We start from the raw sequence: 25,790 nt of genomic DNA, 5'->3' as shown, positions 1-25,790 counted from the left end.
CTAGTTTTTTTACTCAGACCATTTTGGACTTTTACGTGTCAATGAGGAAAATGAACAATAGCGTCGGGCGGCAGGTGGCCAAAACGGTTAGAGCGTTGGGGCAGTAACTGAAAGGTCGTCTAATCCTGAGTCGACAAAGTGAAAAATATGTCGGCTCGGGGACCCTTGCTCCAGGGTCGCCGTTGCTAATATATGACAAACCCTGGCTTTAACCCCACTCAATTCAAGGGTGTAACGTTTGCTTTCAACTCATACTCTCCAACACGTAAATCCCCTGAACGCAGCTCACTTTCCAGCTCACACTCTCAAACACATAGATCCCCTGAACGCAGCTCACTCTCCAGATCCCAATCACCTGAATTCTGATCACCTGTTCACACACTTGTATGTCATTACCACACACTATTTAGTTCAGTTCTTTGCACCCCATCATTGTGAGGTATTGTTTGTTTTGTGACACACTTCTATTCGGAGCGCTGGGTTGTAGTGTAATTTAATCCTCCTGTGTATGATGCCTTTTTGCATATTAACTGCCTGTACTTTAGCCTATCGGATTTCCTGTTATCAACCTATTGCCTGATCTCCCGGAGGACGTTACTAGCCTTTTCTCTGCCTGTACTGTTGCCTTTTTGGACCCCCTGTGTATGACCTTCTGCCTGCCCCTGGACCCAGCTACTTGCCCCCTCCTGTGGTCCTTTACCAATAAACACCTGCTGCACCCTGCACTTGAAACCAGCTCTCTGTCTCCCATCGTGTTCATTACAAAGGGGCTTTATTGGCATGGGAAACATATGTTTACATTGCCAGAGCAAGTGAAATAGTTAAACAGAAAATTAACAGTAAACATTACACACACAAAAGTTCCAAAATAAAAAAGCCATTTAAAATGTGTTTGTCAATTGTTGTGACTGTTGACGCATATCCACGGTAGTTATTGGGGTCAAATTTGTCTCCACTTTTGTGGATTGGGGTGATCAGTACTTGGTTCCAAATATTGGGGAAGATGCCAGAGCTAGGATGGTGTTAAAGAGTTTAGGTATAGCCAATTGGAATTTGTGGTCGGTATATTTTATTATTTCATTTAGGATACCATCAACACCACAGGCCTTTTTTGGGTTGGAGGCTTTGTATTTTGTCCTGTAGTTCATTCAATGTAATTGGAGAATCCAGTGGGTTCTGGTAGTCTTTAATAGTTTATTCTAAAATGTGTTTTTGATCATGTATATGTTTTTTCTGTTTGTTCTTTGTTATAGGGCCAAAAAGATTGGGGAAGTGGTTTATCCATACATCTCCATTTTGGATAGATTACTCTTTGTGTTGTTGTTTGTTTAGCATGTTCCAATTTTCCCAGAAGTGGTTAGATTCTATGGATTCTTCAATTACATTGAGCTGATTTCTGACGTGCTGTTTCTTCTTTTTCCATAGCGTATTTCTGTATTGTTTTAGTGATTCACCATACTGAAGGTGTAAACTCAGATTTTCTGGGTCTCTATGTTATTGGTTGGATAGGTTTCTCAATTTCTTTCTTAGGTTTTTGAATTCTTCATCAAACCATTTTTCATTGTTTTTCATTTTCTTAGGTTGTCTGCTTGACATTTTTAGATTTGATAGGGAAGCTGAAAGGTAAAATAAACTGTTTAGGCTTTCTACTGTCACATTTACACCTTCACTATTACAGTGCAATCCAGGAAGTTGTCTAAAGGGGTTTGAATTTGTTGTTGCCTAATTGATTTTTGGAAGGTTTCTACCCTACTTTCCTTCCATCTGTAGCGTTTCTTAATATTGTGCAGTTCCTTTGGCTTTGATGCCTCATGATTGAGTATTGCTCTGTTCAAGTAGACTGTGATTTTGCTGTGATCTGATCGAGGTGTTAGTGGGCTGACAGTGAACGCTCTGAGAGAGTCTGGGTTGAGGTCAGTAATCTACAGTCAGTAATCTACAGCCAAGGGATGAGCTGTAGGAGTACCTACCATAGGAGTCTCCTCAAAGCCTACCATTGACTATGTGTTTGTGTTTGTCCCCCTGTGTGCTGAGAGTGTCAGGTTCTTGTCCAGTTCTGGCATTTAGGTAGCCACAGACTAGTACATGTCCCTGGGCCTGGAAATGGTTGATCTCCCCCTCTAGGATGGAGAAGCTGTCATCGTTAATGTATGGGGATTCTATTGGGGGGATATACACTACCGTTAAAAAATTTGGGGTCACTTAGAAATGTCCTTGTTTTTGAAAGAAAATCACATTTTTTGTCCATTAAAATAACATCAAATTGATCAGAAATACAGTGTAGACATTGTTCATGTTGTAAATGACTATTGTAGCTGGAAACTGCATATTTTTTATAGAATATCTACATAGGCGCACAGAGGCCCATTATCAGCAACCATCACTCCTATGTTCCAATTGCACGTTGTGTTAACTTATCCAAGTTTATCATTTTAAAAGACTAATTGATCATTAGAAAACCCTTCTGTTAGCACAGCTGAAAACTGTTGTTCTGATTAAAGAAGCAATAAAACTGGCCTTCTTTAGACTAGTTGAGTATTTGGAGCATCAGCATGTGTTAAAATCGCCTGTCCTCGGTTGCAACACTCACTACTGAGTTCCAAACTGCCTCTGGAAGCAACGTCAGCACAAGGACTGTTCATCGGAACTTTGTGAAATGGGTTTCCATGGCTGAGCAGCTGCAAACCAGCCTAAGATCACCATGCGGAATGCCAACTTTCGGCTGGAGTGGTGTAAAGCAAGCGGCCATTGAACTCTGGAGCAGTTCTCTGGAGTGATGAATCACGCTTCGCCATCTGGCAGTCCAATGAACAAATTTGGGTTTGGCGGATGCCAGGAGAACGCTACCTGCCCGAATGGCAGTGCCAACTGTAAAGTTTGTTGGAGGAGGAATAATGGTCTGGGGCTGTTTTTCATGGTTCAAGCTAGGCCCCTTAGTTCCAGTGAAGAGAAATCTTAACGCTACAATGACATTTTCTTAGGTTGGCATACAATGACATTCTTGATGATTATGTGCTTTCAACTTTGAGGCCCTTTCCTGTTTCAGCATGACAATGTCCCTGTGCACAAAGCGAGGTCCATATGGAAATGGTTTGTTGAGATCAGTGTGGAAAAACTTGACTGGCCTGCACAAAACCCTGACCTCAAACACCTTTGGGATGAATTGGAACGCTGACTGCGAGCCAGGCCTAATCGCCCAATGTCAGTGCCCAACCACACTAATGCTCTTGTGTCTGAATGGAAGCAAGTCCCAGCAGAAATGTTCCAACATCTAGTGGAAAGCCTTCCCAGAAGAGTGGAGGCTGTTATAGCAGCAAATGGGCGACCGACTACCGACTCCATATTAATGCCCATGATTTTGAAATGAGATGTTCAGCTAGCAGGTGTTCACATACATTGAGTAAAACATACTTTTGGTTGTGTAGTGTTTTTCTTTTTTAAACACTGGATTACTGTAAAAAAAAAAAGATTAAATAAAGTTGAATAGCTTTTAAACATGGTCTTTGTTGGTTCCATAATTCAAATTTAAGTCAGTATTGCCTTTTGACACAATGTAACATTTCAATTACATTTCTTGGCACATTCCAATGCACAAATGTCAACCAATCACACACCCAGATTACATTTTTCACAATGTAAAGTAACCCCCAAGAAGAAACCAGGACCCATTTCAAAAAAGAAAGGAATACAACTCTATATAACTATAACTCAATGTTATTTTCACACCCATATACCGCACTGATACCCATATGGGATACGTAGTGCCTCAAATGTGATCTCTGTTGACAGTCAGCGACAGTAGTGGCCTTTAGAACACTGTTAGCAAGGCAAAGACTCCATAAAGCAGGGCACAGGGGTACGCTACCAACAGCTGCTGGCCCTCCATAGCCAGGGTGGAGATGAAGATCTTGGAAGCTGAGAAACTGCACCAGCCAATCACCAGCAAGGCCAGGATAGTTCCAATGATCCCTCTGGATGGAAATCAAGTAAGATTTCAAAAAAGTTACAACAAAGGACATGACAGAAAATAAATCAAGATGAGCCAATCTTAGTTGTTTTACACAATATTATTTAGGCAACCTTTTTATTTTTTCTGGACTGGATAGGCCTACTCACTGTAGGGAAAAGATGACTGCGAATGCAGATAGTGCCACCATGGGTAGGAGGCAGTAGCCCAGAACGCTGGCTACACAGCCATAGGACACAGTCAGGGAACTCAGCAGGGTCAACAGGGTGTACATCGCCATGCAGCCGATGGCACTGATCCCATAGACATAGCTAAAGTGGGATTTGCCTGCCTACATAAAAGAGTAAATGTTTTCAGTACAGTACATGCACATTTACATAGCTACAAATGCTTTTTATTTTAATAGTGTCTCATGATGACTTGGGCTGTGAAAACGTGCCGCACACACACACACGGACATGAGCTGCTCCGGAGGTTCCTCACCATAAGTAAAGTGGCACCCAGAGCGATACAGAACAGAATAGGGCCCGTCAGGTCGGTCTCATTCATGATGCTGCCATCTGCTGGCATCATAGGGTTCAGCACTGTCAACGTCTTCTGCCATATGTGTTCAAAATTAATGCCAAGCTCTACACAAATACAAAACAGAGGAATAAAAACAGATGTGAACATGAGAAGACTCATATACACTTTCACATTGAAATATGTTACTTATTTAATTTGATTTCTGTTAAAGATTTAATCCGGAGATAAAACAATGTGTTGAATAAACCAGCAGTTTAGAGCAGTACTAGTGACTCAGGTCTTACCTTCCAGCAACGGAGGCTCCTCTTCAAATGATCCGTCTGTTCCAGCTGTGTATTGATATGTCCCAGCAGGCTTTGAAGGCTGGAAGGCCTGGCCCGTAGAGGGGGTGAACACACCAGGCATGGACACATCTATGCCACTAATAACAAAACAAAAATCTTACTGGCTAAATGTATCTACTTTCCTTTCAAAAAAGTAGGGGAAGATGTGAGGGATGTGCCCCCATTGTACATCTCCCTTTCTATCATGACATAATGTAATTGACCTTAAGAGAACAAAATTATATATTATGAGTTAGACTTATTGACACATTCAAATCTTCCCAATCCCAGTTCAAAAGTTGAATGAAGAGTTTAGGAATGTAGAGTTTTCCCCATATACTTACTCATCCTCATACTCTGGGTTATGGTCATAGCCATTGCCATAGTCGTAGGCCACCTGTCCCTGGTCATCGATGTAATACCCTGACTGGTAGAAGCCCTGTTCAAATTGCTGAAAGTCCCCCATTGCTATAGAGTAGGCAGAGATGATTAGATAAAGATCATGACTGTAACAGTAGAATGAAGTGAGGGGCTAGCCTTTTGAGGAGTGGTGCTCAGTTTGAGTCTCACATATCACAAAACTAGTTGTCAACCAAATCACAATTACATAAACTACAAATGATAATACAAATAGCTATTGCGCTTTATCCTTTGGTCAACAGCATACTCACACTACAGCAGAAATAGCAAGCCAGGTATCCTTAAGATTTCACTCAAACTGATAAGGCAAGATCATATTTTGTAACTGGGATTGCTTATCTCAATAGAATGAGGTCTCATCAGCACATATTTGATTGGATCTGGAAGCCTGTACCAGCCCATTGAAAGTCTGTTTACAGTCACAGCACCAGTGGCCTAGTAGCAACACTAAATAGACATGCATAAGAAACAGCCAACAGAAATATGTATGCCTGTGAAATCAACCAGAGTCTATTCACTTCATTAAAGTACAATCACATCCCACACAGAGCCTTATTGCTAAATTCAGATTTCAAACCTTGAGGTAAATTCTCAGCAAGACCTCTTATTATGTTGTCAAGGGAGAGTTTGGGAAGAAAAGTTGACGCCTATGTGGGGATGTACTATAAATAGTTTACTATATTTAAACTTGGGGAATGACAAATCCTGAGAAGCAGACTAAGTAGCCCACTTTCTATTTAATCTATTTCTTAATTGCGCTCTTTTTTCTTTTTCATTCAGCTAGGTTTGGAGGTTTGGTAATGCACATTACATCCATTTGCAGAAATGCAATGGTTTTGGATACTCGGTGCTACAGAACAGAATTAACAATTTCCACTGTTGACAAGGCTCTTATTTTGAAACATTTTCGAACAGCGTAACCCGGATGTTGCTGGCTCAACATGGGTCAAGTCAAAGATGATCTATTATATTGACAAGATAGTTGAGTGACCGCTCTAACAATGGCAATACATGTCCTCAAATATGGAGGAGTCAATGCTATCCGGAATCCTTGGGACGTCCCTACCCCATTGAAGTTTACATTTAAAATAGTTAAGGTAAGGGTTATGGTTAAGGTTTGGGTAGGGGTTAAGGTTAAGGTTAGGTTTAGAGTAGGGACGTCCCAAGGGTCGCAGATGGCACTGACTTGACCAAGATGGAAGGCAGGCGGCGAGATCAGGTGGGACCATTCTAACCAATTAGAGGGCAGATACCCGTGTCAACCACATGCACAACTAAGTTGTTTTTTATCAAATTTGCCGGAATTCAATTTGCATCCACTTATATTAGTACATTTGTAAGAGCCTAAACATTACGAAACGTATATTCGATCAAATAAGCCTTACGTAATTCGGCACTCTCTCATAGACCATACAAAAAGGGCTTATCGCACGCAGTAACAATTTGGGCTGAGTAAATCCTCTCGCTTCGCCTCTTCCTAGCTGAACAAGTCAGTCATGTGATTTCCTTGTGCTCAAGCGGAGTCAGAAAAACATCGAAGATTTTGTGCCAAGTAAAACAATTCAATAAGGTAACCAACACAGTGCATTTTAAAAGTATTCGATAAAGATTGTCATACCTTGTAGCTAGTGAAAATGACATTTTGTTAATAAGGTACATATTAAAAACAACCAAGTTCAGCTAGCTAACATTACGTAACCTTCCTAAACCCAGTAACGTTATCAGCTGGTTATAGCGTACTGTAGCTAGCTAACGTTAGCTGTCAACAAGTCAGGGGAAGCTTGGGAGAGCACAAAAATACCTGCTGATATTCTTTAGCGTTAGACACCCTTGCCATAATTCAGTTCTCTATTTTAGTAATTGAAGGAATAAAAGAAATTTCCACCATGGCTGATGTAAGTATCAATTCTTTGAGCACAATCACTAATTGGCTATATCCATCTAGCCAGATGAAGCTATAGCTAGCTACACTCGTGTAACAAATTGCTTTGGGCTAACACATTGACATTTGTTGCAGGACTTGAAGAGATACTTGTACAAACAGCTACCAAGGTATGTTGGTTGTATGAATATGGTGTGTTCATTGTGATTCTTCTGTTGCTGAAACCTAATGAGTTCATTTGACTTAACGAATTATGTCATGTGTAGCAGACTAAACTCCACGGTGAAGGATGTTTCTGAACTCCACCTACCGAGTGCAGCAGAGACTAGGCTTTGTGCAATTCAGCTCCAACTACATTGATTTGCCCAAGGTCAATACTTAAATAATGAAATGCTTACCTTGTATTTATGTTTGTCCTCTGTAGTCGCCTGTCTTTCTTTGAAATCCATATTTTTCCAGAAACGTTAATTAAATACAGCCACCGACTTTGCAAATGTACATGTGCCAACAAGGAAACAGTAGGTTGTATTTGATTAATGTTTTTTTAAGTATGGAGGACAAACATAGGTACAAGGTAAGTGTTTCATAATTGACGTTTTTCAAGTATTGACCTTGGGTGACTCAATGTAGTCTGAACTGAATTCCATAAAGCCTGGTCTATGCTCCACTCTGTTGGAGTTAATTAGAAATGTCCCTCACCATGGACTGGCGTTAAGTCAGCTATGTCAAGTGCTGCTCTTTTTCTCCTTATCCACCAGTGTTGAGGGTCTTCATGCAATTGTAGTGACAGACAGGGATGGTGTCCCAGTTATCAAAGGTAGGTCTCCCTCACAACTGTTCTGTTCTAAAAACGAGGTAATTTAGTTGACCTCTTCTTATCCATGTTCCAATGTGTTGTGCTCAGTGTACCTGATATTTTATCCTTCAGTGGCAAATGATAATGCACCAGAATATGCGCTACGGCCAGGCTTCCTCTCCACTTTTGCATTGGCCACCGACCAGGGCAGTAAGCTAGGGCTCTCCAAAAACAAGAGCATCATCTGCTACTATAACACATACCAGGTAAGTTAAATCTAGAACTAACAATTGACATTGTTGCCTGGGGAGACTTGGTGATTAGTTGAGTCAGGTGTTAGTGCTGGGCTAGAATGAGTGTGCATTCCCTGGGGCTCCCTGGGAATAGCTTGAGAAACACTGACCTACAGTGCATTTGGAAAGTATTGACCCCTTGACCTTTTCCACATTTTACATTGCAGCCTTACTCTAATGGATTCAATTGTATTTTCCCTTCAATCTACACAACCTACACTGCTCAAAAAAATAAAGGGAACAGTTAAACAACACAATGTAACTCCAAGTCAATCACACATGCTGTTGTGCAAATGGAATAGACAAAAGGTGGTAATTATAGGCAATTAGCAAGACACCCCCAATAAAGGAGTGATTCTGCAGGTGGTGACCACAGACCACTTCTCAGTTCCTATGCTTCCTGGCTGATGTTTTGGTCACTTTTGAATGCTGGCGGTGCTCTCACTCTAGTGGTAGCATGAGACGGAGTCTACAACCCACACAAGTGGCTCAGGTAGTGCAGCTCATCCAGGATGGCACATCAATGCGAGCTGTGGCAAAAAGGTTTGCTGTGTCTGTCAGCGTAGTGTCCAGAGCATGGAGGCGCTACCAGGAGACAGGCCAGTACATCAGGAGACGTGGAGGAGGCCGTAGGAGGGCAACAACCCAGCAGCAGGACCGCTACCTCCGCCTTTGTGCAAGGAGGAGCACTGCCAGAGCCCTGCAAAATGACCTCCAGCAGGCCACAAATGTGCATGTGTCAGCATATGGTCTCACAAGGGCTCTGAGGATCTCATCTCGGTACCTAATGGCAGTCAGGCTACCTCTGGCGAGCACCTGGAGGGCTGTGCGGCCCCACAAAGAAATGCCACCCCACACCATGACTGACCCACCGCCAAACCGGTCATGCTGGAGGATGTTGCAGGCAGCAGAACGTTCTCCACGGCGTCTCCAGACTCTGTCACGTCTGTCACATGTGCTCAGTGTGAACCTGCTTTCATCTGTGAAGAGCACAGGGCGCCAGTGGCGAATTTGCCAATCTTGGTGTTCTCTGGCAAATGCCAAACGTCCTGCACGGTGTTGGGCTGTAAGCACAACCCCCACCTGTGGACGTCGGGCCCTCATACCACCCTCATGGAGTCTGCTCAAACGATCAGAAACAGACTCCATGAGGGTGGTATGAGGGCCCGACGTCCACAGGTGGGGGTTGTGCTTACAGCCCAACACCGTGCAGGACGTTTGGCATTTGCCAGAGAACACCAAGATTGGCAAATTCGCCACTGGCGCCCTGTGCTCTTCACAGATGAAAGCAGGTTCACACTGAGCACATGTGACAGACGTGACAGAGTCTGGAGACGCCGTGGAGAACGTTCTGCTGCCTGCAACATCCTCCAGCATGACCGGTTTGGCGGTGGGTCAGTCATGGTGTGGGGTGGCATTTCTTTGTGGGGCCGCACAGCCCTCCAGGTGCTCGCCAGAGGTAGCCTGACTGCCATTAGGTACCGAGATGAGATCCTCAGAGCCCTTGTGAGACCATATGCTGACACATGCACATTTGTGGCCTGCTGGAGGTCATTTTGCAGGGCTCTGGCAGTGCTCCTCCTTGCACAAAGGCGGAGGTAGCGGTCCTGCTGCTGGGTTGTTGCCCTCCTACGGCCTCCTCCACGTCTCCTGATGTACTGGCCTGTCTCCTGGTAGCGCCTCCATGCTCTGGACACTACGCTGACAGACACAGCAAACCTTCTTGCCACAGCTCGCATTGATGTGCCATCCTGGATGAGCTGCACTACCTGAGCCACTTGTGTGGGTTGTAGACTCTGTCTCATGCTACCACTAGAGTGAGAGCACCGCCAGCATTCAAAAGTGACCAAAACATCAGCCAGGAAGCATAGGAACTGAGAAGTGGTCTGTGGTCACCACCTGCAGAATCACTCCTTTATTGGGGGTGTCTTGCTAATTGCCTATAATTTCAACCTTTTGTCTATTCCATTTGCACAACCGCATGTGAAATTTATTGTCAATCAGTGTTGCTTCCGAAGTGGACAGTTTGATTTCACAGAAGTGTGATTGACTTGGAGTTACATTGTGTTGTTTAAGTGTTCCCTTTATTTTTTTGAGCAGTGTATAATAACAAAGCAAAAACCGGTTTAGACATTTGTAAATGTATTAAAAACTAAAATCAGATATCACATTTACCTAAGTATTCAGACCCTTTACTCAGTACTTTGTTGAAGCACCTTTGGCAGCGATTACATCCTCACATCTTCTTGGGTATGATGCTACAAGCTTGGCACACCTGTATTTGGTGTTTTTCCCCATTCTTCTCTGCAGATCCTCAAGCTCTGTCAGGTTGGATGGAGAGCATCCCATCAAGGATATCTGTACTTCGCTCCATTCATATTTCCCTCGATCCTGATATGTCTCCCAGTCCCTGCCACTGAAAAACATCCCCACAGCTTGATGCTGTCACCACCATGCTTCACCGTAGGGATGGTGCCAGGTTTCCTCCAGATGTGACTCTCTGCATTTAGGCCAAAGAGTTCAATCTTGGTTTCATCAGACCAGAGAATCTTGTTTCTCATGGTCTGAGAGTCCTTTAGGTGCCTTTTGGCAAACTCCAAGCGGGCTGTCGTATGCCTTTTACTGAGGGGCCTCTGTCTGGCCACTCTACTATAAAGGCCTGATTGGTAGAGTGCTGCAGAGATGGTTGTCCTTCTGGAAGGGTCTCCCATCTCCACAGAGGAACTCTGGAGCTCTGGCAGTGACCATCAGGTTCTTTGCCACCTCCCTGTCCAAGGCCCTTCTCCCCCAATCACTCAGTTTGGCCCGGTGGCCAGCTCTAGGAAGAGTCTGGATGGCTCCAAACTACTTCATTTAAAAATGATGGGGGCCACTGTTCTTGGGGACCTTCAATGCTTGGTTTTTGCTCTAACATGCGCTGTCAACTGTGGGACCTTCTATAGACAGGTGTGCCTTTCCCAAATCACGTCCAATCAATTGAATTTACCACAGGTGGGCTCCAATCAAGTTGTAGACACAGCTTAAGGATGATCAATGGAAACAGGATGCACCGGAGCTCAATTTTGAATCTCAAAGGGTCTGAATACTTATGTAAATAATTTTATTTTTTTAAATATTAAACATTTTTAAACCGGTTTTCACTTTGTCATTATGGGGTATATTTCATCCATTTTAGAATAAGGCTGTAATGTAACAAAATGTGGAAAGTTGGAATATTTTCCGAATGTTAAGTTGTGCCTTGTTTGATTGCCTCTCCTTTTGCCAGATTGTGCAGTTTAACCGGCTGCCTTTGGTGATCAGTTTCATCGCAAGCAGTACTGCTAACACCGGTAAGATAAAGTTCTCTCCTTATCATCTCCTCTGCATGAATGAGGATGAAAAGTACAGAATTCTGAAGGGTTATCCAAGCTTAACTGATGTTGTATGTAGGTTTGATCATCAATCTGGAGAAGGAGCTCGTACCGCTAATCGAAGAGCTACGGCAGGTAGTGGAGGTTGCTTAGGAGTGTCACCTTGACGACAAAAGGACTGTTCTATGACAGAATCACAAGTTTCCTTTTTCATGATCACAATGACATATATTTAATATCACTCATGCACACGCACTCTCACACAAGAATGGCTCTGTTGCAGAAAGACTGATACATGTTTGATAGTGTCTTGATGCTGTATTGTTTGTCATTCATGTTCTAAAACTTTAATGTTACCCCTTCCTTGCTTGTGTTTTTTGTAAGTAAACTGACTCATGTAGCCATTTTCTTAAAATAAATATTAACAGAACTCACCCTCATACTGTGTTATCTTGAGTAAAATTAAGATCAAGTGAATGTCAACCAGTGAAAGATAGCGGTCAATTTAGAAAAAATAATTCCTGGAGGAACTGAAGTATCACAAAAGAAATATCAACAACAGGCCAGGGCAAAGGCCGGGCCGTATGCAGACTGCGACTTGATTCAATACGGCCCACGGAATCATGCGCAGATCACAGAGAATTTGCAATAGTAAAGTTTTGAAAAATTAAAAGCCCAATGAATTACAGCCTTTGTAAAGATTTAAGTCCCAACAATAACAACTGCACGAGGACAGACAGTGACTGACAGGCTGACACACGTCAGTTTCACGTCGTAGCAAGGTAGAAATTGCGCAAAAATTTGTTTTTCAATGAAAGGTAAAGTAGACGAAGGGTTTTCCAGCAAGTGTGGACATCGAACTATTTGAGGTATCAGGGAAAGCTGTGTGCAAAGAGAGCCTCGCTGTCTTGAAGGACTACAACTTACCCCGACACTTCCAGACAAAGCATGCAGAGAAATATAGGAATATGTCTTCTGAGCGGAGTGCAAGTGCATCGAAAGAGTTGCTTTCTCAGTTGCAAAAGCAGCAAGGACTTTTCACAAAATTGCATTCTGCAAACGATGGAATTGTCCAACAAAATTGCTAAACATAGCAAGCCATTCGCTAGGGGCGAATTCTTTAAAGAATGTTTAATTGACTGCAGCAATACTTTGCCCCGACAAGAAAGAGCTGTTTGAAAATGTTTACCCGTCAAGACGAACAGTGACACAGCGCGTTGAGGACATCGCAGAGAATATGGAACAACTGACAGACGAGGTAAATGATTTCTCCTTGTCCCTGGATGAGAGCAGTGATGCACATGACACGGCGCAGTTGTTGATATTCTTACGAGGCATAAACACAGACTTTGACATTACAGAGGAGCTTGCTTCAGTGCAGTCAATGAAGAGCACAACCACAGGGAAATATTTATCGGAGGAGGTTAATAAGTGTGGCAAAGCTGGGACTGTTTTGAAAAGTTATCCAGTGGCCATTGTGTGCCCAAACTTGACAGAAAAAAACGTTGGTCTTTTGAAAAGGATACAAGATCAAGTAGCTGAGCAGAACCCAGATCAGAAAAGTATTTTCCTGAATTGCATTATTCATTAGGAGGTGCTCTATAAATGTGTTCTGAAAATGAGTCATGTTGTGGATAGTCACTGAAGGGGTAAACTTCATAAGCGCAAAATCATAAAACTACAGGCAGTTTGTCTCACTGTTGGAAGAGACAGTCGGGTCATGCATATCTCCCCTACCACACAAACTTCAGATGGCTGAGTTAGGGGAAGATGCTTAAAAGACTGTGGAACCTGAAGTCGGAGATTGCTGAGATTTTGGAAATGAAAATATTGTAACGACCCTGGGTTTATAAGCGCGGAAATCGACTCTGCCGCTTGAGCATGCTTTTGCGGCCCAGTCGATAGCGCGCCGGACCTCGGGCTAGGAGGTCGAGGGTTCGAGACCTGCTCCCTGCCTGTTTCATTACATTGGTGTCGGAAGTGATCGGACCTCGCATCCACGACAGTGCGTGTGCTTGGCCGGTGAGCGCGTTCCTGTAAGACGTAAAGTCGCAAGCTAGCGCGAGGACGCGCTCTTTGAAAGGAGGGAGTAGTGTAACGACCCTGGGTTTATAAGCGCGGATATCGACTCTGCCGCTTGAGCATGCTTTTGCGGCACAGTCGATAGCGCGCCGGACCTCGGGCTAGGAGGTCGAGGGTTCGAGACCTGCTCCCTGCTGTTTCATTACACTATGTAGATTTCCCTCAACTGCAAGATAAAGAATGGTTGGCTGATTTTTGCCTTCACTGTGGACATGGCCCTCATGAATGAACTGAATTCCAAACTATAAGGAAAGGGCATTATTTCACATCAGATGTACAGCCTTGTCAAAGCCATCAAGGGAAAATTACTCCTGACCCGCCAAGTAGAAGCCAACAATCTCACCCCCCTTCCCGACACTACTAGTCTGTTCCCTATCAGATGACCAACGGGAGAAGTATACATCGCTGCTGCGTGCTTTGAACGGTGAGTTTTCTCGTCGTTTTGAGGATTTCAAAGTGTTGGAAAATGACATGCTGTTTGTTACCTCTCCTTTCACCTTCAATGTGGATAACGCTCCCACTGACATGCAATTTGAGCTTATCGATCTTCAGTCTGATGCAGTGATTGGAGAACTATTCAAAAGAATGACACTGACGAGGTTCTATGCATCTCTAGATGAACAAAACTTTCCAAAGATTGGGAGACATGCTCAGATGTTTGTACTGTTTGGGTCAACCTATGTATGTGAACATACATTTTCTGTTATGAAATATAACAAGTCGAGGCACAGATCATCTCTTACTGACTCTCAGCAATCCTCCGCATAGCGACGTCAGGAACTATACCTGACCATTGCTCTAGTCAATGCCCATCAGAGACTTCACTCCTCACACCGATTGAGTAGTTTAAATGTAATGTTGAGCACTCTCTCTCTCATATTTGTGTGCATACCTGCATACATTTTGTGCAAGAGTTCTGTCCGTGGTGCTGAATGCACAGTGTACTTTTCCCTCCGTGTAGTTCATTGCATGTTTAATAATGAAAATACCTACCAAAAGGAGAACATGTATGTGGTTTATTTCTGTGCATGTTAAAAAAGTAAAATATGTAGCATATCTGGATGTGATTTACAGTAGAAATATCTGTCAACACAGTCATACACATGATGTATTATCTTGTAATATGATTCTGGCCTGCGATGGCAAAAATATATTCTAATGTGTCCCTCCATGGAAAATAATTGCCCAGGCCTGATTTACAACATTGTCATTGTGCATGTTCTGTAAATTGCATGGTAAAAATGGATATTGTTTAGATGTTCAGAGCCCACTTGTATTTTGTCTTAGGTTACCAGCCAGTCATTTAATCTATGTGGAGCAGAGAGGATCTCGGTGGAGTGACAAGCTACCAGTCTTGAGGTTATTCTTTTAGTTCATTGTGGAAATATGCTTATTTTGGCTGTCCACATCTGTCACAGCTCCTCCTCTGCTTTCCAATTCTCTTCTCTCATCCGCTTCATGTTGTCATCTTCCTTTTATCTGTGACTGAAAATGATAAACATTCATTTGTTAGGCTATTTTGCTCTGATTCTACCCCCATTAGTTAAGAATTTGGACTAAGAGGTAGCCAGTTCAAGCTTTGTTTCTGTTGTATACATTCTAATGGTGGAATATGGGCTCACCAATTTCAATCTGTTATCGTGATCCATTCGTTCACCTCCACACCACTCTTGTTACACAAAATAAAATACATAATGTCCACTTGGGGAACACCACACTGAGACAGAATGATGATTATTGCAAATTTTAAAATCATTAAACTTAAATAATACAACAGCTACAAAAAGAGACCCAGCAACAAGAGAAAGTAGCTACCATCTTTCCATACGCACAAAAATATTAATTTGCGCAAATTTGTGCACAAATTAGTTTACATCCCATTCAGTGAGGATTTCTCCTTTGCCTAGATAATCCATCCACCTGACAGGTGGCATATCAAGAAGCTGATTAAACAGTATGATCATTACACAGGTGTACCTTGTGCTGGGGACAACAAATGTGACGCAATGCCACAGATGTCTCAAGTTTTGAGGGAGTGTAGAAATGTCCACCAGAGCTGTTGCCAGATAATTGAATGTTCATTTCTCTACCATAAGCCTCCTCCGTCATTTTCGATAATTTGGCTCTATGTCCAACCGGCCTCAACCGCAGAACTTGTTTAACCACACCAGCCCAGAACCTCCACATCTGGCTTCTTCACCTGCGGGATTGTCTGAGACCACAACTGAAGAATTTCTACAAAAACTGTCAGAAACTGTCTCAAGGAAGCTCATCTACGTGCTCGTCGTCCTCACCAGGGTCTTGACCTGACTGCAATTCGGCGTCATTACCGAATTCAGTGGGCAAATGCTCACCTTTGATGGAAACTGGCAAGCTGGAGAAGTGTGATCTTCATGGATTAATCCTGGTTTCAACTTATCACGAGAAATTTTATCCCAATGGTTGAACTCAACTATCACTATAGCTTTGACCGATTCCCAGAAGTTTGTAAGACCCTGGTTAATGAAGAATTAGACAAAGCCACCAGTCTGCAATAGATCAATCCTTTATTCAGAGAGTACTCTGAAGTCAAAAATGCAAACAGTCATTTTATAACTCCCACCCCCATCTACACGCACGCACACACACACACACAGTTTATCACTTTTCTACCAGCCTGGCAGTTTCTAGCCGTTCCTCTCCTCCCTAGATTATAGGAGCCTTGGAAGGGGCCTCTTTCCTGTTGTCAGTTTGAGTTATAACAAGTCGACAGTTCAGTTGGCCTTGAATGTCTCAACTCTACCCAGCTCATATTGCGAAATAGTAACACAATGGTCTAGTCACACACATTATGGAATTATTACTCTTAACACATTTCATACAATTATATGATTTCAGGGTGGAATCCTTTAGTCATTACTTTAAACATATAGATTCCTTTATCACAACTGTAACGGGCAGATGGCAGACAGCGTGAATGGCGTCGTGGGTGAGCGGTTTGCTGATGTCAACATTGTGAACAGAGTGTCCCATGGAGGCAGTGGGGTTATGGTATGGGCAGGCATAAGCTACGGACAATGAACACAATTGCATTTTATCGATTGCAATTTGAATGCACAGAGATACTGTGGTGAGATCCTGAGGCCCATTGTCGTGCCATTCATCCACTGCCATCATCTCATGTTTCATCATGACAATGGACAGCCCCATGTCGCAAGGATCTGTACACAATTCTTGGAAGGTGAAAATGTCTAAATTCTTCCATGGCCTGCATACTCACAAGACAAGTCACCACCCATTGAGCATGTTTGGGATGCTCTGGTATGACGTGTACGACATTGTGTTCCAGTTCCCGCCAATGTCCAGCAACTTCGCACAACCATTGAAGAGGAGTGGGACAACATTCCACAGGCCACAATCAACAGCCTGATCAACTCTATGCGAAGGAGATGTCTCGCGCTGCATGAGGCAAATAGCTGTCACACTAGATACTTACTGGTTTTCTGATCCACACCCCTATCTTTTTTTTAAAGATATCTGTGACCAACATGCATATCTGTATTCCCAGTCATGTGAAATCCATAGATTAGGGCCTAATGAATTTATTTCAATTGACTGATTTCCTTATATGAATTGTAACTCAGTAAAGTCTTTGAATGCATGTTGTCATCTGAATCAGGGTTAGTTTGGCAGCTGGGGTGAAAGAGGAGCGATTAGGATAGAGGAAAACAAGTCTAGATTTAACTTTAGCCTGCAGATTTGATATGTGCTGAGAGAAGGACAGTGTACTGTTTAGCCATACTCCCAAGTACTTGTATGAGGTGACTACCTCAAGCTCTAAACCCTCAGAGGTAGTAATCACACCTGTGGGGAGAGGGGCATTCTTCTTACCAAACCACATTACCTTTGTTTTGGAGGTGTTCAGAACAAGGTTGAGCATGTTAAGCTTGTTGGTTAAGGTTAAGCTTAAAGGTTAAGCTTGTTGGACACTAAGAAAGCTTTGTTGTAGAGCATTTAACACAACATCTGGGGAGGGGCCAGCTGACTATAAGACTGTATCATCTGCATATAAATGGATGAGAGAGCTTCCTACTGCCTGAGCTATGTTGTTGATGTAAATTGAGAAGAGCGTGGGGCCTAGGATTGAGCCTAGGGTACTCCCTTGGTGACAGGCAGTGGCTGAGACAGCAGATTTTCCGACTTTATACACTGCACTCTTTGTCAGAGGTAGTTAGCAAACCAGGCCAAAGACCCCTCAGAGACACCAATATTCCTTAGCCGGCCCACAAGAATGGAATGGTCTACCGTATCAAAAGCTTTGGCCAAGTCAATAAAAATAGCACCACAACATTGCTTAGAGTCAAGGGCAATGGTGACATCATTGAGGACCTTTAAGGTTGCAGTGACACATCCATAACCTGAACGGAAACCAGATTGCATACCAGAGAGAATACTATAGACATCAAGAAAGCTAGTCAGTTGATTATTGACAAATTCTTCCAACGCTTTTGATAAACAGGGCAAAATAGAAATAGGCCTATAACAGTTAGGATCAGCTTGATCTCCCCCTTTAAATAAAGGATGAACCGTGGCTGCCTTCCAAGCAATAGGAACCTCCCCATAAAGGAGAGAGGTAAAACATTTGGAGATAGGCTTGGCGATGATAGGGGCAGCAACCTTAAAGAAGAAAGGGTCTAAACCATTTGACCCAGATGTTTTTTTGGGGTCAAGTTTCAGGAGCTCCTCTAGCACCTCAGACTTGGTGACTGCTTGCAGGGAGAAACTTTCTAGCGGGGCAGGGGAAAAATAGGGAGAAGCATTGGGGATAGTCACATTAGAAGGGGTGGGAGATGAGGAAATATTGGATGTGCAAGGAGGCATGGCTGAGTCAAATAGGAATCCTGACTTAATGAAGTGGTGATTAAAGAACTCAGCCATGTGCTTCTTGTCAGTAACAGCCACATCATCAACTTTAAGGGACATGGGCAGCTCTGAGGGTTTATTCTCCAGGTCTTTAACCGTTTTCCAGAACTTCTTGGGGTTAGACCCACAGAGAGAGAACTTCCCCTTAAAGTAACTAACTTTGGCCTTCCGGATAGCCTGAGTGCACTTCTTTCTCATTTGCCTGAACGAGAGCCAGTCAGCCTGAGTATGTGTGTGCCGAGCCTTTCGTCAAATGCAATTCTTGAGGTGGATTAACTCTGCAAGATCACGGTCGAACCAGGGGCTGAACCGTTTATAATTTGCATTTTCTTTATGGGGCGTGTTTGTTAAAAATACCACTGAAAATATAAAAAAAGAAGGTCCAAGCGTCTTCGACAGAGGGGATCAAGCTGATTCTATACCATTTTACAGAGGCCAGTTCATGAAGGAAGGCTTGCTCATTAAAGTTATTTAGCAAGTGTCTATAACAAATCAGGACAGGTTGTTTCACTGAGCAGCCATTACGAACACAGGCTGTAAAACAGTGATCACTAAGGTCATTACAGAAAACACCAGACTGATACCTATCAGGATTATTTGTGAGAATAACATCAAGAAGAGTAGCCTTTTCTGGGTGTTTGGAGTCATACCTTGTGGGATTGGTAATAATCTGAGAAAGATTATTGGGCCGACCAAACAGTGCTCCAGCACATTGGCTAACCGGGCTATCTGCATTGTGTCCCACCCACCACCCGCAAAGCCCTCTTTTACGCTACTGCTACTCTCTGTTCATCATATAAGCATAGTCACTTTAACCATATCTACATGTACATACTACCTCAATCAGCGTGACTAACCGGTGTTTGTATGTAGCCTGTCGTGGTAATTTCATGTATTATTCAATGATGAGAGAGCAAACCACACACAAGTCAGAGTTATATTATAAAGTCCATCTTTAATTATATATGAGCTTCACCATAGTCCTTACAACACAATTCTTAGAATATTTTATAGCCAAGATACACCCCCTCCTAACTTACATGACGAACCACAGATCTTAGTAACAGTTCACAAAGAACCTTTTACTTGAAAGAGGAGTATCCCATAGCTAGATAGCATTAGCTATAAATTATCAATCAGTTTGGTCTCCTAAAATGAGGTTCCAATCTCGTGCTTGGTACCAAAACATTACCTCATCCAATGGCATATATCAATTGTCAATTCTAGATACTCCCATCTCAAATACACCTCCTCCTGGACAAGCTCAGAAAGGGGAGTGATTCTCTAGGTCATATACCATGAAAGATAAGTTCAACACATCAGAGGGGTAATACAATGGTTCCAGACACTGCCATTCTCCTCCCCTCTCTGGGCCCCAAGTGACTTTTCCCTAGAGACAAAGGCCAATGCAACTGCCCACAGTATAGTCCAAAAAGAGACATTCTAACTGACAAGTATCCCACATAAGCATAATATGAAGATAAATAAAACATTTTATTTATCTATGTTACCTAACTAATTCTGATTCAGCCACGACAAGCCTCGCTACTTTTATAGCCTCGCTACTGTCTTTTTACTGTTGTTTTATTTCTTTACCTACCTATTGTTCACCTAATACCTTTTTTGCACTATTGGTTAGAGCCTGTAAGTAAGCATTTCACTGTAAGCATTTCACTGTAACCTGTTGTATTCGGCACACGTGACAAATAAACTTTTAATTTGATTTGAGTCCCATTGATTTAGGACTTGGTTAGGTGGTTTAAGCATGTCCCCGTTTAGGTCACCTAGCAGGACAAATTCAGACTTGGTGTAAGGGGCCAGGAGAGAGCTTAGGGCAGGTAGGGTACAGGCCGGTGCTGATGGAGGATGATAGCACCCAGCAACAGTCAACAAAGAGCTATTTGAAAGTTGAATACTTAAAACCAGCAAATCAAATTGTTTGGGGACAGACTTGGTGGAGACAACCAAGAAATCATTGAAGCAGATATCAGAGCACAAGTCAGAATTGGGGCTAGCAACAGTAGATGGGCCAGGGTGTACATGTACATTTCCAGATATCATCAACAGTAATACAATCAAGGCACGGCATAGTACAGGGAGAGCTTTGCAGTGCTAATTTATGATATCTGAATGTGCATACGATGACAACAAGATCATATTATACAGTAATTTCATCAAATCAAATCAAATTTTATTTGTCACATACACATGGTTAGCAGATGTTAATGCGAGTGTAGCGAAATGCTTGTACTTCTAGTTCTGACCATGCAGTAATATCTAACAAGTAATCTAACAATTTCACAACAACTACCTTATACACACAAGGGTAAAGGAATGAATAAGAATATGTACATAAAAATATATATGGATGAGTGATGGCTGAACGGCATAGGCAAGATGCAGTAGATGATATAGAGTACAGTATATACATATGAGATGAGTAGTGTAGGGTATGTAAACATTATATAAAGTGGCATAGTTTAAAGTGACTAGTGATACATTTATTACATCCAATTTTTAATTATTAAAGTGGCTGGAGTTGAGTCAGTATGTTGGCAGCAGCCACTCAATGTTAGTGATGGCTGTTTAACAGTCTGATGGCCTTGAGATAGAAGTTGTTTTTCAGTCTCTCGGTCCCAGATTTGATGCACCTGTACTGACCTCGCCTTCTGGATGATAGCGGGGTGAACAGGCAGTGGCTCGGGTGGTTGTTGTCCTTGATGATCTTTTTGGCCTTCCTGTGACATCGGGTGGTGTAGGTGTCCTGGAGAGCAGGTAAGTTGCCCCCGGTGATGCATTGTGTAGACCTCACTACCCTCTGGAGAGCCTTGCGGTTGTGGGCGGAGCAGTTGCCGTACCAGGCGGGGATACAGCCCGACAGGATGCTCTCGATTGTGCATCTGTAAAAGTTTGTGAGTGATTTTGGTGACAAGCCAAATTTCTTCAGCCTCCTGAGGTTGAAGAGGCTCTGTTGCGCCTTCTTCACCACGCTGTCTGTGTGGGTGGACCATTTCAGTTTGTCTGTGATGTGTACGCCGAGAAACTTAAAACTTTCCACCTTCTCCACTACTGTCCCGCCGATGTGGATAGGGGGGTGCTCCCTCTGCTGTTTCCTGAAGTCCACGATCATCTCCTTTGTTTTGTTGACGTTGAGTGTGAGGTTATTTTCCTGACACCACACTCCGAGGGCCCTCACCTCCTCCCCGTCGGCTGTCTCGTCGTTGTTGGTAATCAAGCCTACCACTGTAGTGTCGTCTGCAAACTTGATGACTGCGTGCATGGCCACGCAGTCATGGGGGAACAGGGAGTACAGGAGAGGGCTGAGAATGCACCCTTGTGGGGCCCCAGTTTTGAGGATCAGCGGGGTGGAGATGTTGTTTCCTACCCTCACCACCTGGGGGCGGCCCGTCAGGAAGTCCATGACCCAGTTTCACAGGGGGGGTCGAGACCCAGGGTCTCGAGCTTAATGACGAGTTTGGAGGGTACTATGGTGTTAAATGCTGAGCTGTAGTCGATGAACAGCATTCTTACATAGGTATTCCTCTTGTCCAGATGGGTTAGGGCAGTGTGCAGTGTGATTGCGATTGTGCCTTTTGTGGACCTATTGGGGCGGTAAGCAAATTGGAGTGGGTCTAGGGTGTCAGGTAGGGTGGAGGTGATATGATCCTTGACTAGTCTCTCAAAGCACTTCATGATGACGGAGGTGAGTGCTACGGGGCGATAGTCATTTAGGAGAGCCCGCAGGTTTTGGTAGCGGGCCGTGTCGGTGACACTGCATTGTCCTCAAAGCGAGCAAAGAAGCTGTTTAGTTTGTCTGGGAGCAAGACATTGGGGTCCGCGACGGGGCTGGTTTTCTTTTTGTAGTCCGTGATTGACTGTAGACCCTGCCACAAACCTCTTGTGTCTGAGCCGTTGAATTGCGACTCTACTTTGTCTCTATACTGACTCTTAGCTTGTTTGATTGCCTTGCGGAGGGACTAGCTACACTGTTTGTATTCGGTCATGTTTCCGCTTGCCTTGCACTGATTAAAAGCAGTGGTTTGTGCTTTCAGTTTTGCACGAATGCTGCCATCAATCCACAGTTTCTGGTTGGGGAAGGTTTTAATAGTTGCTGTGGGTACAACATCACCGATGCACTTGCTAATAAACTCGCCAACCGAATCAGCGTATTCATCAATGTTATTGTCCGACGCTATGCGGAACATATCCCAGTCCACGTGATCGGAGCAATCTTGAAGCGTGGAATCAGATTGGTCGGACCAGCGCTGAACAGACCTGAGCACGGACATTTCCTGTTTTAGTTTCTGTCTATAGGCTGGGAGCAACAAAATGGAGTCGTGGTCAGATTTTCTGAAAGGAGGGCGGGGCAGGGCTTTGTATGTATGTTAGAGTAACAATGGTCAAGGATTTTTCCCGCCCGGGTAGCGCATTCGATATGCTGATAAAATTTAGGGAGTCTTGTTTTCAGAATAACCTTGTTAAAATCCCCAGCTACAATGAATGCAGCCTCAGGATGGGGGCTGGGGGGGGGGGAGACAGGCCAGGGCAGACGGTGAACAGATCGCCAGGTGGAATCCAAGCAGCAGTGCAGCAGGCAATGGGAGTAGGTGTCACACCCACTTGGGGGAAGCTTTTATTTCTGGAGGCAGATTTCTTGTAGAGAATGCCAGTGGATGGTCTTTGAACAGCAGGAGGGGGCTTCAAGGCCTCTGGATCTGGGTGGGGTAGCCTGCCGTTTGTTGGGCTCAAAAGGCTTCAACACCTCTCGCTTCACACGTCAGTGCTATTTGAAGTTGTATCTCTTTTTCCTAGCAAAGCCTGGTAGCCTGAGCATTCAGTCCTTATTATTAAGTAAAATACATAATTGTAATTTATTTTTCTTCTTTGCTTTTGAAAGTTAAAAAAATGCTTCAGACTAAGCATTACTCAGCTCACTCAGCTCCGTGTTGCATGGGGTTTTCAGGTCTCTGCTTGTTTGCCAGAGCATTTGATGTATAGTTTGGGAATAATAATCCTTGAGCGTATGAAGCATTCCAAGTAATTCCATCCAAAATCAGGTTGTTGGTTTGCTGTTTCAATTTGGAATGAAGGTTATGTTGTTTAGGGTAGCGTCCTGTATATGTCCTGGTGACATAGTGAAGGTTATGTTGTTTAGGGTAGCATCCTGTATATGTCCCTTCCAAAAAATCTAAGTTTGTCTAACTCTAAATCTATCTATTTTTAAAAACATGCTGAAAAATGTGGGAGCTCATCTGCTCATGACCTCTCTCAAGTACCCTCCTTTCTCGCTGATTAAAGATTAGGGCCATGTTTCGAAAGCCGTATCGCAAGCGATGATTATTGACGTTTTTAAACATTAAACAGCAGGATTATAGTTCACATGAGCCAGTCATGGGCGAAGCTAACCACTGAAAACTGTAGGGAGAAGGCAGAATGCCGCCTAGAGTTTGAGAGCTATGGGTAGGGTAGACAGTTGAACTATGCTCATGAGGCATTTCTGTTCTATTCTTCAAGATTCAATGGCTATATATCACAGGAGGTTGGTGGCACCTTAATTGGGGAGGATGGGCTCATGGTAGTGGCTGGAGCAGAAAAAGTGGAATGGTATCAAATACATGGTTTCCACTGCTATATATAATTAATAAAAAAAGTCAGGAAATGGATGTACCAATCCCAGATTGCCCCTTTTTAAATTCAATATTTAAACAATTCATATATTTTAACAATTCATATAAATAGGCTAATAACAATACTATGATGCCTAGTGAAGGGATTCCCTTGTCTAGAAGCCTTTCAGATAACATTCCTAAAACTCACTGCACATAAAGAGAACTTGAATTTTGTTTGATCAGGTAGGCTATAAGATAAAATGTACGAATAGGGACAAGAATGACATTCTTACCCTAATGTCTCCACCTCATTGTCGACACTTGGCGTGTTACTGTAGTAACTCATCGTGAAAACGATGGCAATTAATCACCTGTTCGATTCTCCACTTGTCAGGCTACGGAGTCGACTCAACATTCTTAAAGCACCAACCGAAATCCTACACACACGCTGACCAAACGGAAATGATGAGGAAGTTCTAAGCAGACACGCCACAACAAAAATGTAAAACTGTAGGCCTACTGTAGTAATGTCTGTGCCATAGTCATGTGCCTACTGTGATCTCAACGGGTCCAGTTTGTAGGATTAAACTGTTCTTTATCCACATTTTAAAAGAAAGATGGAGGGAGGTAGAGGAGGGGAGGGAGCTAGCAGGGTTGACTCAGGCCCCATTTACCCTTGTTTAGAATATTAGGCTAATGAAGTAGTTTCTGTCTTATAATAACCCAAATTATTGTACACAAATTAACATCAGACGTTTAATAACACTAAACTCAAATAATTAACATGACACAGAACACATGAGTTGCTAATGTATTTATACCAATATCTGATACAGTACACACATTTGGAATTAAGTTGATATAAAATAATGACTTCTAATCATTGCTCTGAAACTTTTTCAAATGGACTATATTCAAATCAGCTGCCTTTGCCATGTTGTACAGGATTTGATATGCAGGATTGTACTGTAAAAATTTATTATAAAAAAAAATACATCAGTCTAATGTTACCACATAAAATACTGAGGATGGTCTGTCTAAAAAAGACCAAACCAGGTCAGAATTGCATGTGGTAGAGAAAAACGTCACTTCTCAGAAGTAGATATAAATGCCAATGCCATATCCAGGCAAACTCAAGAGAACATTTGTAAAGCCTATTTCCAGTGGTGGAAAAAGTACCCAATTGTCATACTTAATGATACCTTGATAGAAAATGACTCAAGTAAAAGTGAAAGTCACCCAGTAAAATGCTACTTGAGTAAAAGTCTAAAAGTATTTGGTTTTAAGTATACTTAAGTATTAAAAGTAAATGTAATTGCTAAATATATACTTAAGTATCAAAAGTATAAATCATTTCAAATTCCTTATATTAAGCAAACCACAATGTGTTTTTTAATTTACAGATAGCCAGGGGCACACTCAAACACATAATTTACAAACAAAGCATTTGTGTTTAGTGAGTCTGCCAGATCAGAGGCAGTAGGGATGACCAGGGATGTTCTCTTGATGTGTGAAGCGTGTGAATTGGACAATTTTCCTGTCCTGCTATGCATTCAAAATGTAATGATTGTTTTAGGTGTCAGGGAAAAGGTATGGAGTAAAAAGTACATTGTTTTCTTTAGGAATGTAGTAAAGTAAAAG

The 25,790-nt window shown here is 42.9% G+C and overlaps 2 protein-coding genes across 2 annotated transcripts; one reads left to right on the top strand and one right to left on the bottom strand.

The window, feature by feature from the left end:
* Positions 1-3,487: 3,487 nt before the first annotated feature.
* On the bottom strand, positions 3,488-6,706 carry LOC120023712 (protein YIPF7-like). Its single transcript, XM_038967777.1, has 6 exons — positions 6,621-6,706; positions 5,160-5,283; positions 4,777-4,913; positions 4,451-4,596; positions 4,117-4,298; positions 3,488-3,971 (listed from the first exon to the last, which is right to left on the bottom strand). The coding sequence occupies exons 2-6, from the start codon at positions 5,279-5,281 to the stop codon at positions 3,809-3,811; spliced, it is 750 nt and encodes a 249-aa protein (XP_038823705.1). The 5' UTR covers positions 5,282-5,283; positions 6,621-6,706; the 3' UTR covers positions 3,488-3,808.
* Positions 6,690-11,996, top strand: lamtor3 (late endosomal/lysosomal adaptor, MAPK and MTOR activator 3). The gene is made up of 7 exons (XM_038967778.1): positions 6,690-6,805; positions 7,093-7,130; positions 7,253-7,287; positions 7,876-7,934; positions 8,046-8,179; positions 11,472-11,535; positions 11,636-11,996. Exons 2-7 carry the CDS (start codon positions 7,122-7,124, stop codon positions 11,707-11,709), a joined length of 375 nt encoding a protein of 124 aa, XP_038823706.1. The 5' UTR covers positions 6,690-6,805; positions 7,093-7,121; the 3' UTR covers positions 11,710-11,996.
* The last annotated feature ends 13,794 nt before the right edge of the window (positions 11,997-25,790 follow it).

The sequence above is a fragment of the Salvelinus namaycush genome, chromosome 28 (genome assembly GCF_016432855.1).
Source record: "Salvelinus namaycush isolate Seneca chromosome 28, SaNama_1.0, whole genome shotgun sequence".
Classification (NCBI taxonomy): Eukaryota; Metazoa; Chordata; class Actinopteri; order Salmoniformes; family Salmonidae; genus Salvelinus; species Salvelinus namaycush.
The sequence above is the reverse complement of the archived record's forward strand: the minus strand, read 5'-3'. Positions and strand labels throughout refer to the sequence as shown.